Raw genomic sequence first — 13,111 nt, 5'->3', positions numbered from 1 at the left:
CACCTGGAACTCCTAAGCGATACTTTGCTAAGCCAGGAGAATACAGAGACAGCTGTTTGAAAAAGCAGCATTCTAGAAAGGTGAAAACCCAGCTGAGCTCTGAAGTGGAAGGTGGTAAGAAATGTTTGTATTAAGTTTCAGCCCCAGACCCATCCAGGGGCCTGATGCCAGGGCAGGACAGTGTCTGCCGTTTTAGGCACAAGGAGGAAATGCCCAGCTGCTAACATCTTGGAGGCGGAAAGGGGCAGCGCCTCGCTTTGCCACAGCTCTTCTGCAGTGCCACAAGTGCCTGCTGCCCATGTTCGCTTTGCCCGTCCTCCGTAGGTCCCAAGTGCGAGGTCACTGGCGGCTCCAGGCCGGCTGCTAGTGGCTGCCTCAGTCAGCACTAACCAGTCTCCTCCCCTTCTCAGGTCCTCTGCAGGATGGAGGCGCTCCTCGCAAAAGAGCAAAATCTCCCGGCTGAGCAGGGAACACCAGGCTCCTGTGTGGGGCTGACTCAGGTCCAGCCAGAGCCCGGAAGCCTCACACCAGTCTAGCTGGCATCATCATACAGGGCAGCAGAGGCCAGGGCTCGGGAGAAACAAAGGGGCCTCCAGGACTGGAGAGGAGGAAGGCAGGACGCAACTGGCCTCTAAGGATGGCAGGGGGCTGGGTCACGTAGCCTCCATCTCTCTGTCAGTCTGAGGTGGGCGGTCGAGAAGCTCAAATGTGTCCTCTATCACCTGCCACAGGCAGTTGTCCAGGGGGAAATCATTGTCCACCAGGTTGACCAGGAAGTAGTTGTCGTGGATACACTGGATGATTTTCTGGGATGGGGACTCCTCGCCGTACAGCTTGCCCCACTGCTTGATCCACAGGGCGAAGGCTTCATCCTACACGTGCACGCATCACGGGCACAGATGCACACACAGGCACAAGCACACACCGGCACACAGAGATGCATGTACACAGGCACAGACGAGCACACACAGGCCCAGATAGATGTGCACACACAAGCACACGCACACACACACACACACACACACAGGCAAGGTTACAGGGCTGTCCTTGGGGCAGGTGTCATGCATGAGAGCCTCAGCCACTGCCTAACAGGTCATTTCCAGGAATAGAAGAAGGCCCACTGCCAGTGCCACCTCCCCCCCCCCGGCCCAGAAATAAACACTGTGACTCAGAATCAGGGTACAGCCTAGTCTGCCAGTCCTGGGGGATGTGGCCTCCAGCCACACACTGGGGCCCAGCGGTACTGCCTGGAGGTGGGCAGGGTAGGCCTGCGGCCGGCTCCCTTACCTTCCAGAACATGAAGCTGACAGGATCGACCACCATGGGCTGGATGATCTCTCGCCCAGGGAAGATGCCCCAAGTGACAGCGTTGGGCTGCAGCTCAGGGGCATTGGTGATGTTTTCACCCTGGGGGTGGGGGGGAAGAGGCCACATCAGAGCAGACAGGCCAGACAACTGCAGTGTTCTGATTTCCCAGGGAGCGCTCTGCTCCACACCCTCCACCTGCCCCTCCCTCCAGCTCTGCAGCTCTGCGAGCCCAACACCTAGATCCTGGCCATTTCCTCCTCCTCTCTACGCTTGTTAGCTCCATACCCAGTCGTTCCACTTGCTTCCTTTCCAATCTGTCCCCTCGTGTCTAGCTCAGCCAGGCCTCTCTTTGCTACTGGAGGGTCTCTGACTAGTCTTCCCAGGGCCCATTAGCCATCAGCTGTTCACTGTGACCTGCCTAAAACAAAATGCGGAGCCAAGGCATTCCACAGCTGAGCAAAGCTACCTCCTGCCTTCAGGGGAAAGCCCACATTCCACCAGGACCACGGAGACCCCTGAGGACCTGGCCCCTGCTTAGCACTTCGGCCTCACTCTGACCCCAGGCAGTGTCCCCACAGGCCTGCAGCCGATGCCTTTGCACACCATCGGCCCTTTCCCGGGAATGCCCTTTTCCTCCTCGTGCTTAAAGCTTCAGGCCACACAGGAGCCTCCAAGAAGCCTCTGTCACCTCCCAGGTTAGCTGTCCCTCCCCTGGGTCCCCAGTATCCTGTACTGAACTGCACTGTCCTCATTATCCACTGACGGGCCTCCCTCACTAGGATGGGAGCTCTGAGTCGGGACCTGGCCGAGGCCAGGTGCCCGGTGATTGCTGAGCCGGGGAGTAACTGTGGGTGCCCTCAGCGCTGGCAAGCCGGCCCCGCTGAGTGCCCTCTGCCCCTGGAGTGGGCCTACCTTCACATTCACGATGTGGTAGTTAACCCGGAACTCGTACTTCTTCAGAACCTGCAGAAGCGCTTCCACTGTCTTGCGGGAAGTGAAGAACTCCAAGTAGGCCTGCAGGGAAGACAGGCTCCTGTCACACAGCCCAGGTCCCTGCCGGACGCCTTGCGTGTGCCGCCGAGCATGCTGTCTACACTCAGGGACATCAGACGCCTGCCCCCTGACCATCCCCAGGAGGGACCCACACACACGTGTGACAGGACACAAGGCATCGGGACTGGGGGGGCCACACGGATCGAGCCATGAACTGTGGAGCTGGCAAACACACAAGGAAAGGTGAGGAGAGCAGATACGTGAGGGTCTGTCTGCACAGGTCTGAGGGACCTCTGCCACCCCTCTTCCCATCAGTCAGGGAAAGCTCCGTGGAGAAGCCACTTCAGAAGCTGCACGGGAGGTGCCGTTGGGCAAGCTAAGGCTTGTCAGGGGCCTGCCACGTTTCATGCCCCCCACTCCCTGGATGGTAACAACTGCACTGAGGGCTTCTCAAGCACCTACCGTCTATCAGGGATTAAACTGGGTTTATTTAAACTCGTTTGCTCTAATGCTCATGATACTGCAGGGTGGGCCCTATCATCCCTATTTCACAGATGAGGAAAGTTCAAGAAAGTTGAGCAACTGGGCTGCCCTGAAGGTACACAGCAGAACTAGTCTCAAACCCAGGTCTTTCTAAACCCGGAGCCTGGGGGTGGCTCAGTTCAAATGTAATTTTAACTTCAGCAGCCCCAGGAGAAAGGTGTCAATTCAGAAGCGTAATAACAGCCCCCAGTTAGAGAATGCTCCCTGTGTTCTTCCCACATGCTAAGCTTTCCGTGCTTTGTCACGTTTCCTCCCCAGAAGGTGATGTGATAGAGCCCCGCTTTACAGAAGAGAAAGCTGAGGCTCAGAGCAGTCATGGGGCCTGCTACCCAGGGTTGTCTGCCTCAAAGTGACAGCTCCCATCCACCCTGATCCATTGCCACTTGGAATGAAGAGCCCCCGGAGAGGAAGGCTTCTCTGTCCCCATCTCTGGGCCTCCCGGATGCCAGTCAAGGTGGGGTAGCCCTGTGCATCTCTGCCACACCTTCTGGAAGACATAGCCCCCGCTGGGGCCCCAGCCCAAGACCGGGTGGGAAGATGGCTGCCCGTTGATGTTGGGCTGGGAGTTGATGGTGAGAACGCCCCGCCGGTTCATGCGCAGCAGCTTCTCCTGCATCAGGCCGGTGTCGGTTGCCAAGGGCTTGTCATTCCAGGGCAGGCAAGTGACCTGAAGGTGAGCGGGCGGGGCCAACGATGGGATCTGGCAGCCTGGGTCCCTCCCTTTCTTGGGCCCCATCAGAGACGCAGACTGTCTCTGCCTCCATAGCCCCTCGAGGGCCCCCCAGGTGGGGGCTTCCTAACTCACCCTTCTCCCTTTGCTGAAGTACCACGTCCAGACACAGAGCGATGAGGCTCAAGGTGGGAAGTCCCAGCCCCACGGTCTGGCCCCCAGGGAGATGAGGCGGGGGCATGTAAGCAGGACTCCCACCCCAGCACCACTCACTTGACAGCCATTCCGGTTTGGCTCTCCCGAGAGGTAGTGCGTAAAGACTTCAAAGACACTTTCTTCGCTGTTCAGCTCCTCCCCCCACATCTTCAGCAGCTCCTCCTTTGGGCATGCGCTCTTCAGGTAGAAGAGGTGGTAGTCCGTCAGCTCCCCAAAGGCTGGAGAGGAAGAATTGCCCCTGGGGGAGGAGGTGCCCAGAGGTCAAGGCACACTCCTGACCTTGGGCTCCTGACAGAAGGACAACTGTCCCCCTGTCAAGGAGGCCAGGACTCATTTGCAAATGACTGTCTACAGGCCTCACCAGCGGCCCTTGGGGAACTCATCCCACTCCTGGGTGCGGTAGATGTAACTCTTTGGTCTGGAGGCCCAGAAGATGGGACGCACGTCTTCCTCCCAGCGTTTGGGGTGGGCACTGACAGCCCAGGGCAGGAAACGCCTGGATGAGAATGGGGACAGAAAGGGTAAGGGACCGGCTAGAGGGAGCAGGGATGGGGGGGGCACCACTGAGCCTGGGTTCTTCAAACTGACTCATAAACGTCCCGCTGCACACGGACTTCTCACTGAGATGGGAACCCCCGGTGTGCCACTAGCCACGGCACACATCCCCCTGCACCTGATTGGAGGCCCGCATTGCTAGGGGGCATTCTTTCTGTGACTTCTGACTTCCCTGCCTGGGGCTCCTGGGCCTGAATTCGGGGTCACCGGTCTCACCTGGGGTCTTCGGTCCACATGCCCAGGCGCTTCAGCACTTGCATGGCAGCCATGGTGCGGTTGAGGGTGTAGAAGTGGAGGCCTGGCACCAAGCCACTTGCCAGCAGCTTCTTGCACAGGCTCACAGCCTGATCGATGCCATAGTTGCAGATGGCATCATCATTGTCCTTAATCGGCTCGATCTTGTCCTTGATCTGCTGTGGCACCTCCAGCTTGGACAGCTTCACGAGCTGCTGGAGGGAGTGGTAGTTCTGCCAAGACATGACAGGGCTGTGGGGCCATCTCCCAGCTAGTTTCTCACCCTACTTATCCTTCTTTTGCCCTCCACCAGGTCTCCTGGCCAACTCTAGGGTGACACAGAGTGACCCAGCAAGTCAGACCATACTGTACGAGGACCCGGGCCTGGTCCTGCCTTTTCCTCTCTGCAGAGGACAGCAGCTGCCCAGAACATTCCCACCATCGGTCTGATGCAGCCCTTCAGGCCCTCAATGGATGTATTTACTGATAACATGGTGACCATCTAACTCAGTGATTTCCAAGCCTCACAGACCATCAGAATCAGCTGTAAAACTTAGGAGGTACAAATCCTCAGGCCGACGACATCAGAACTTCTAGGCACGGGACCTGGAAATCCATCTTTTGAAAAGCTTATCAAAGGATTCTGATGACAGCCAAGCTTGGGAAACACTGATTTCACCACAATTTATAATGAGAGCTATAATCCCTTTTAGGGGCACTTGTCAGTAAGCTAAAGTATAACAAACCCCTCCAATAGGCACTATTGCGGTCTTTCGGGGGGAAATTAGAGGTAATCAAAATGGGGTGGTGAGACATCATTTTGCAAGGAGTATCTCACGGGAAATCTAACGAGCATCAAAGAACTTGACCATGAACTCATCACCTCACCCCAGGGCCCTGGCCTGTGCTAGGATGGGGGCTGGGAGGAGTCCATTAGCCTTCCTGGGATCCTCACCTGGATAAGAAAGATTCCGGGGAGGATGGGGCAGGTAATGCCTATCTCGGAGCAAGCCTTAAAAAACTGGCAGAACGTGTCAGCCTCAAAGAAAAGCTGGGTGATGATGAAGTCGGCTCCTGCAGAAACCTTCTCCTTCAAGAACTTCAGGTCAGACTCAAAGCTCCCTGCGTCGGGGTGGCCTTTGGGGTAACCTGCCAATAGGGATGACAGTATGGAGAGGCTGGCTCCACCTGCTCACGGTGAGGAAAGAAGAAACCAGAGAGCTGGGAACTGAGAGTTCTCTGCCTCTGAGGTTCCGGACTCATACCTCCCAACACCACAGCATAGACAGTGAAACAGTTAGTGGCTGGGCTCACAGTGGATGTGCTCCCTCACCTTGGAGATGACCTTCAGTGAGAGGTGGCTTAGAGCCACCCTTTCAAGAGTGGGGGTGGATTGCTCCAAACTCCCCACACTGTCCTACCTGGCGTCCCTTGCAACCAGCCAGACAAGCCAGGCCTACGCTTTGTGGCCACAGAAAAGAAACAATGTTACGTTAAGTACTGGTCAGGCAGCATTTGGGGTATTGGGTTTGACTCTGGGCACTAGATTACAGCAGCACTTTCATCATCAAAAGAACTCAGAGGTCCAAGATAGTGAAAAGTTAGACACCATATTATACTAGAAAGAAAGTGGAGATGTTTTGCTTGAAGAAAAGAATATAGTAACTATTCCTAAATGGCCAAAGGTCCATCACAAGGAAAAAGGATTCGCCTTCGTCGAGTTCCTTATTAGGCAAGTTCTGTGATGCTTCTGATGGCAGGACCAAGATCAATTTCCACCAAATAACGAGCTTCTGGGACGTGAAACTTTGGGGCAGCTGGGATGCCCACGTCCCAGGGACACCAAGATGGATTCTGCGACTGCCTGGGAGGTGGAAACGACTGGCCCCTGGGCTCACTAGCTCCAGGAACTAGGACCGCTGAATTCACTAGCGGCCAGGCCTGCACAGGAAGACCGTAAGCCTTAGTGAAACTGCAGGCAGCACGCTGGCTTCCTCAGCCAGAGCGCAGGGTGGGACCCCGGAAAGGGGGCAGACCTGAGACCCAGGCCGTTGGGAAGCCAAGCTGTTTTCTTGTGATAAGGCAGCATTGTTCTTAAGAAACTCCAAGTCCTCAAAAAATGGATATAAAAACTATCGTTTTAAGGGGTAAAAGGGTGGGAGGATTAAGCACCAGAATTTTCCATCTTCAATAACAAGGTTATCTTTCCAGCAGAATTCCAGAAACAAAGAGGTTTTAATAGCTGAAACCCTATGGCTATAAAACCCCAGTGTCACTAAGCAAATCTAGCATTTGCTGATGTTTGGGTTTTGCTTGGTTCACTATATTCTTTTTCTGTCTCGACCAGCTTGCTACTTGCCAATCCACTGATCCTCTTTCCCATTTTTCTTCTTTAATTTTTTGTTGGGGGAATATTGGGGAACAGTGTGTTTTCCAGGGCCCATCAGCTCCAAGTCAAGTCATTGTCCTTCAATCTAGTTGTGTCTCTTTCCCATTTTATAATGAGCAAAGCACCAAACCACACACCAACTGTATGCTCTGGTTCTCACTTGTGACCCTGACTCCACCTACACACCCCATTGACTGAGAGAAGTGGAAATGTACCCGGGTCCTGGGACTAAGCCCAAAATCACCCACAACAAGTCATTTCCTTGAAGCCATGTGGCTTATTTTTTTTTTTAATTCAAATCACTTTGATACACTACTCCATAATGTAGCCATGTTTATTTTAGTATAAGAAGATACGATTTCCCCCAAAATATTTGAGGAAAATTGTCAAGCCAAAAAAATGTGCCAATGAATCCCTGAACTTCTTGTGTCCCCAGACACACAGCTCACCATACCCAAGCCCCCAGTTTGAGAAGCTGAAGGGCCCAACCCCTATGAGTGGGGGGAGGAAGGAAGGCCACGCCATTCATTTCTAGCAGGTAAACCTTGTCTCCGGGCTGTAGCCAATGGAATTAAAAGTGGAGCTGATCTGATTCTCCTGAGAATTTGGAATTGACAGTGAAGCCTGTCAATCAGTCTGGGCTATTGGCTGGAACTGATCGTGTACACTCAAGAGCAGGAGGCAGAGATGGGGGGATTCTGTGGCCCCAGAGAGAATAAGGGAGGACGTTGGTTTCTGACTGCATCCCGGTTCCAGCACCTGGTGAGGTCTGGTACCATTTCCTGATCTTGGATTCTGATACTCCCTGTCCCCTGGAATCTTAATAAATATTCTTCTTGCTTTAAAGAAGAACAGGCTGGGAAGCAGGCCAAGAGCATGAAATAGGAGAGGAAAAAATACTGATGGGGTGGTGGCAGCCTGGGCAGGCAGCGGATGACAATGTGAGTCACGACATTCATTCACCTGTGTACCACCCTCATCCAGCACTGGCTCAGGCCTGTGGGACGCTCGGTTACCAGATCCTGAACTGAACACGGGTGCATTCTCTGTGCCTCTCTGGGTGTCTCCTCCTTTTCCCTCTCAGTCCCCACTCACTGGGACACTCCAGCCACTCACCTGCCACACCGATGTCAAAGTAGTCACCAAACTCACTTCGGATATGCTTCACCAAGTCTACAGCGTAGCAGAAGCCTCCTTCCTCCTCTTTCCACTGGTCACCTACAGGGTCTGCGTGGTAGGTGGAGGTCACGGTCACTGGGGCTCGCCTAATCTCCTTTCTGTTCCTTCTCCCTCCCCTTCCACCCAGGACCATGAGCCCTTCAAAGGCAGAGCCTTCTATTATTCAAGTTGGTGTCTCCTCTTGGTAAGTAGTGGGAGGGAAGCCAGCACCCAGCCTGTCAGATATTTACTGAGCGGCGACTCTGGGGGCACCGTGCTGGTGGCAGTGAACAGGGAACAACAGGGGACAGTTGCTACTCTTCTTTAGCTTGGAGTATCTGAGACCACCCTCCACTCAAACCTGGGTGTGTTCAGGGACCCTCACCCAACCCCACTGCTCACTGACCCCTCTCTTGGAGCGCTCTGCCTCCGGGAGAATTTTCTCATCTCAAATGAGAAGTGGTCTTGTGGTGGGGAGCACAAGGCCACAAGATCCCACCCATCCCGTTCCCTCTTCCCACACTTGTGGCCTGATGACAGCAGGTGCCAAAGGCATAAGCAGCTCTTTTGTCACTCCAGGGACAAATGCCAGAAATGCACTCTTCAGGCCAAGAGATGGGTGCCACCAGTGATCCATGAAGCTGTGTGTAGCCAGGGCAGAAGGTTATCAGACACCGGCTGCATTCCTGACTGAAGTCCTGACTGAACTCGGAGTTAAGAGGTGGCTCTGTCTGTGTAGTGCCCACGTTTCTCACTACCCACAATGCCTATGGATGCTACCGGCAGGGATGGGACCCTGAGCGTGCCCAGTGTGGGATCTGGAGAAAAGCACAGGACCATTTCAGGGACAGAAAAAGCTTTCGGGAAAGCAAGACCCCAGAGAGTAGAGTGTTGGCTCCACACCTCCCCTCAATGCCAAGATGTTCTTCAGGCCCAGACGCTTAGCCTTGTGCAGATGGCACGTGATCTTTTCCTGGCTCTGACAGCAGCAGGTCATGTGCAGGACGGTCTCCAGGCCACAGTAGTTCACAGCAGTGCTGGCAATTGTCATGGAGGAGGTCTCCTTGTCAGAGCCAGGGTCTCCTGCTGGGCGCCAGGTCACGTCTATGAAGAGGGGGCCGCCTGCCCCCATCTGGTCAAATCTGTAGGGAATTTCTTTCTGAAGAGGGGCTCTTGGGGGCACACCACCCTTCGCCACATTCCCATGGGGTCGGGGAGTTAGAGAACCACCACAGCAGGTTAGACTCAGATTGACCTGTATTCATAGCCTGGCTTTACTACTTACTAGCTGTGTGATCTTGGGGAAATTGCTTAATCTCTCTGAGCCTCAGTTTCTTCATTTCTACAATGTGGCACAGAACAGCAACTACTTCATAATAATACCGTGAGAATATTATGATAGATGGCCCCACAGCTCTTACGACAGTGCCTGGTACACAGTGAGCTGCTCTCGTTGTGGTTACTCTTTCTGAGGAGATAATATATAACAACAATGCAATCATTTTGTGTGACAGAAGCACTTCAGACTTTTGAAAGTGCTTGCATGTTTATTGTCTTTGGGGACTTAAGACATGTCAGTGGTCAAAGGTTGGGGAACCCTCAGAGTGGCAAGCAGGACCTCATTCTAGGAATAGGAAAAAAGATGACACAAGTGTCTTTCATGCTGTCCCCCCCCCCCCAGTCCTGATGCAGCAGCCAATAGTCCTGTAGAGCAAAGCCACAGTCCAAGAATTAGACTCAACACGCACATTGTGTTACAAGCTATAATATGGAGTATTTAAATATTCTTGTGCCTTAAATTTCAAACCTTGGGAGCGAAACATGAAAAGTGCAAATGGTAAAAAGCATAAACTTAAAAAAAGGAACTGTGATTCAAAAAGTGCTAACATAATTCAGTTAGCATTTCTACATTTCAAGAGGCATGATCCAAATTCCTAACTTGCTAAAAATGTTCTCCAAACTGCTGCTTTGTGACTTCCTAAACCGTACTTAAGATCGAGCTCCAACTTTGGCCAAAGAATGCAGTCTGAGAGAATCAACATTTTAACCCATTAGAGTGTGTCTAAAAACCACATGCTTGGGGGGACTTTTACAGACAACTGAGAAGCTGCAGCTCAAAAGACCAACCGTGCCTTTACTCTTTCTGCTGGGTCAAAGTGGCACTGCCAAAGCGCTGACAGTTCACCTTCTCCCGCCCCCACCCCCTAATCTGGCCCTACTCCTTAACCTCACAGCAACTCACCCTGAGATGAGATTGGCAACTCCCTCAGCAAGCCGAGGAGGGAAGAATTCTAGGGAGAACCACTTGTCACCAGATTCCATCCTCCTCCTCATCTTCTCCCTCAGTCTTTCATGCCGCTCAGGCTTCAGACCCCGTGTGGAACATCTCGAACTAACCATGGAGCTCTCACGACCAATGCTGCGGCCCTCCAGGCAGGGGTTGGGGCCGCCATGCCCTCCAGGTTCGTTCACCATGGCTGAGTTCCTGCTGCACAGGGTGGAGGCAGGAGGCGTCAGACGGCCAGAAGCCAAGCCCCAGAGTGACAGGGTGAAGTGAGAGTTGCTGCATATCCATGTAGGAAGAAGGCCGCAGAAGGTAAGGAAGACAATGCTCCCACCCCCTGGCTCAACACACCACAGCTACCACAGTCTGCAGTGCCCCAGTCAAAGCTTTTCCCTCTGCTGCCTGGCTCCATGTATAACAGCCCCCACCCGGCACAGAAGAGAAATGCTCCTTCAGCCCAGGGATCTTCAGTAACAGCTACCTGATGGAGGGTGGCACAGAGAACCTCACGCTGCCCGCCTCCAATGCCCACATTCCCAGGGAGGGGCAGTGGTGCCCGGCTGGGAGGACCTTGGGTTTTGGATGGTCCATCTCTGCGGCCTCCGACGCAGAACCCACTAAGAAACAGAGGAAACTTTCCCAGCGGGTGAGTCTTGAATGGGCGGAGCTGTGACAAAGTAAAAGCTTTAAGCTGGAGCTGGGGCTTACGCAAGGGAGAGGTGGGCGGGGGCAAAGCCTCCAGACCAGAGGGAGGGCTGAGGCGGTAGCTGCAGAAGGGAGATGGAAGGGGGGGACGCCGGCCAGAGACTGCAGACGTTCAGGGTCACTGGATCACTCTCCAAAGGAATAGCTCAGCCTGGCCCTGCCTGCAACATCTCCTGTTACTTGGAACAGTTGGTGTGCAGGATGGAAGGGGTGAGGGCTTGACAAAGCAACCAGATTTCTCCTGAGTTCATGCTACCCCAAAAAGACGGGGTCCTGGGTTAGAACTTGACACTGGCTGGGTTTCAAAAGTAGCCAGACCCAAGTTCAGTAAGGGCATGAATTGATGTCCAACTCGGAACACAGGCTGCCTTCCAGGCATATCACTGAAGTCAGTTAAAGTAATTATAGTGACCGCACAGCCACCACAGCCACCACATCCGAAACCCTGAATCATAACAACCACAGGCAGGCCAACAGAGGGCATAGTGGCACTGGGCAGTTTGGTGGGAAAAATAAGACAAATGCTTAAAAAGAAAACAAAACACTACTCTTGCCCAGCAATGTGCAAACACACAGTACTGAAAACCTGGTGTGTGGTGACATGAAAATTGGGGGAACAAACAGACCAAGTTCATTCCTTTCAGGGAAAGTCCACTGCTAAGCCGGTGTTCTTAACCATTTTGGGATCCTAGAGTCCTTAGAAACTGATGAAATGCACTGTTCTTCTCTCCCAAAACACACAAATGCACATAATACACACAGACACGCCCAAAGTCAAGGAGTCGAGACCACACCAAGAACACTTCTGCCAACGCTTCCCCCCCCCCCCAGATGCCCATTGTGCTTCTGACCTAAAACTCCAGCTTCTAGGTGAGGATGGCCACTGGAATTGAGAGAGGGGTGAGTGTCAAGATCAGCCTAGCTGGCCTGTCTCAGGAATTCACACCAGTGCCTAGTATGAATTGTCCGCTGGAACAAAACCAAGAGAGAGGGAGGTGATGGAAACCAGTTACAAATTATCTGCTCCTTTGTTTGTTCAATAAAGACTTACTGCATTCCCAGTGTGTGCTAGGCATGCCCCCTTTTTCACTTCTTTCTTGTGCCACTACTTATCCATTTTAAGCTGGGCTCCCGTAGCACCCTGGGTTGTAATGTTGTGGGTTCACAGGTTAGTCTCCCCTCCTCGCCCCTGTTCCATGAGACCAGGGTGGTATCCTGCCTGTGACTGGTATCCTGGTATCCCAGTAACTGGTACAAGGTACTAACAGCTACCAGTGAGGTCCCACGGGCCAGGCGCTGTCACTCCGTTCTCAAAATAACCCTCTGCCATTTACTGAGCACTTATTTAATCGGTGCCAAGCACTGAGCAATGAGATTATTCGGAGCCCACCACTCCCTGTGCGCAGCCCGACGCACTGGGCACCGGGGACAGCAGTGTCAGCGGCCCACGGCTCTTCCCCAGGTGCAAGGCGGGGAGACAGGTTTAAATGGTTGGAGCCGGAAAAAAACGCCTCCGACGCCCAGGTGGCTGGAGGGCTGCGCATCGAGTCACCCGGTCACTGGTGACGGGGATGCAAGCTGAGGCCCCGTCCCGGAGGGCTGGCTCACCACCACCGTCTCATCCCCAGACCTCCATCCAAGCTGGGGGCCGAAAGTGAGTCTTCGCTTCACGGCTGGGGGTCGCTGGGGGTGGCAGTCATTGAGGGTTACACTAGTCCCGCGGATGGAGCTCGCAGAGGGCGCAGGCGCCCCCCACCTAGAGGGGAAGGGCCGGCCCCCATCGCTCCCAGCCCATGGGCAAGTTCCCGCCCGGGTGGTGGTCTCCGGATGCCGGGTCTCTGCACCCGGAGACTCCAGGCCACAACATCACTCACCTGCTGTCGCGGGTGACTCACAGTGCGCTCATCAGCTACAGCTGCTTGGCTGCTATCGAGGGAGGGGTGGGGCGTGCGAAGCGGGCGGGGCACGCGGGGGAGGGCAGCGGCGCCAGAGTTTGTTGCTAAGGGAGGCGGGACAGGAGAGCCGAAACCACCAAAGCAGGCGACCGGAAGCTCCG

The 13,111-nt window shown here is 54.1% G+C and overlaps 1 protein-coding gene across 10 annotated transcripts; it reads right to left on the bottom strand.

The window, feature by feature from the left end:
* Positions 1-105: 105 nt before the first annotated feature.
* MTHFR (methylenetetrahydrofolate reductase) lies at positions 106-13,058 on the bottom strand. 10 transcript variants are annotated; one of them, XM_019756297.2, is made up of 13 exons: positions 12,930-13,037; positions 11,907-12,024; positions 10,309-10,554; positions 8,970-9,208; positions 8,025-8,135; positions 5,475-5,668; positions 4,502-4,752; positions 4,092-4,226; positions 3,788-3,968; positions 3,329-3,511; positions 2,221-2,322; positions 1,288-1,407; positions 106-872 (listed from the first exon to the last, which is right to left on the bottom strand). In XM_019756297.2, exons 3-13 carry the CDS (start codon positions 10,539-10,541, stop codon positions 654-656), a joined length of 1,968 nt encoding a protein of 655 aa, XP_019611856.2. In that variant the 5' UTR covers positions 10,542-10,554; positions 11,907-12,024; positions 12,930-13,037; the 3' UTR covers positions 106-653. The 10 variants fall into 10 exon arrangements, with proteins under 10 accessions (XP_019611856.2, XP_074190146.1, XP_019611858.2 ...); XM_074334045.1 differs by having other exon boundaries at positions 10,309-10,551; XM_019756299.2 differs by lacking the exon at positions 11,907-12,024 and having other exon boundaries at positions 12,930-13,058.
* Between the last annotated feature and the right edge of the window lie 53 nt (positions 13,059-13,111).

This window comes from Rhinolophus sinicus, linkage group LG06, assembly GCF_036562045.2.
Source record: "Rhinolophus sinicus isolate RSC01 linkage group LG06, ASM3656204v1, whole genome shotgun sequence".
In the NCBI taxonomy this organism is placed as follows: Eukaryota; Metazoa; Chordata; class Mammalia; order Chiroptera; family Rhinolophidae; genus Rhinolophus; species Rhinolophus sinicus.
The sequence above is the reverse complement of the archived record's forward strand: the minus strand, read 5'-3'. Positions and strand labels throughout refer to the sequence as shown.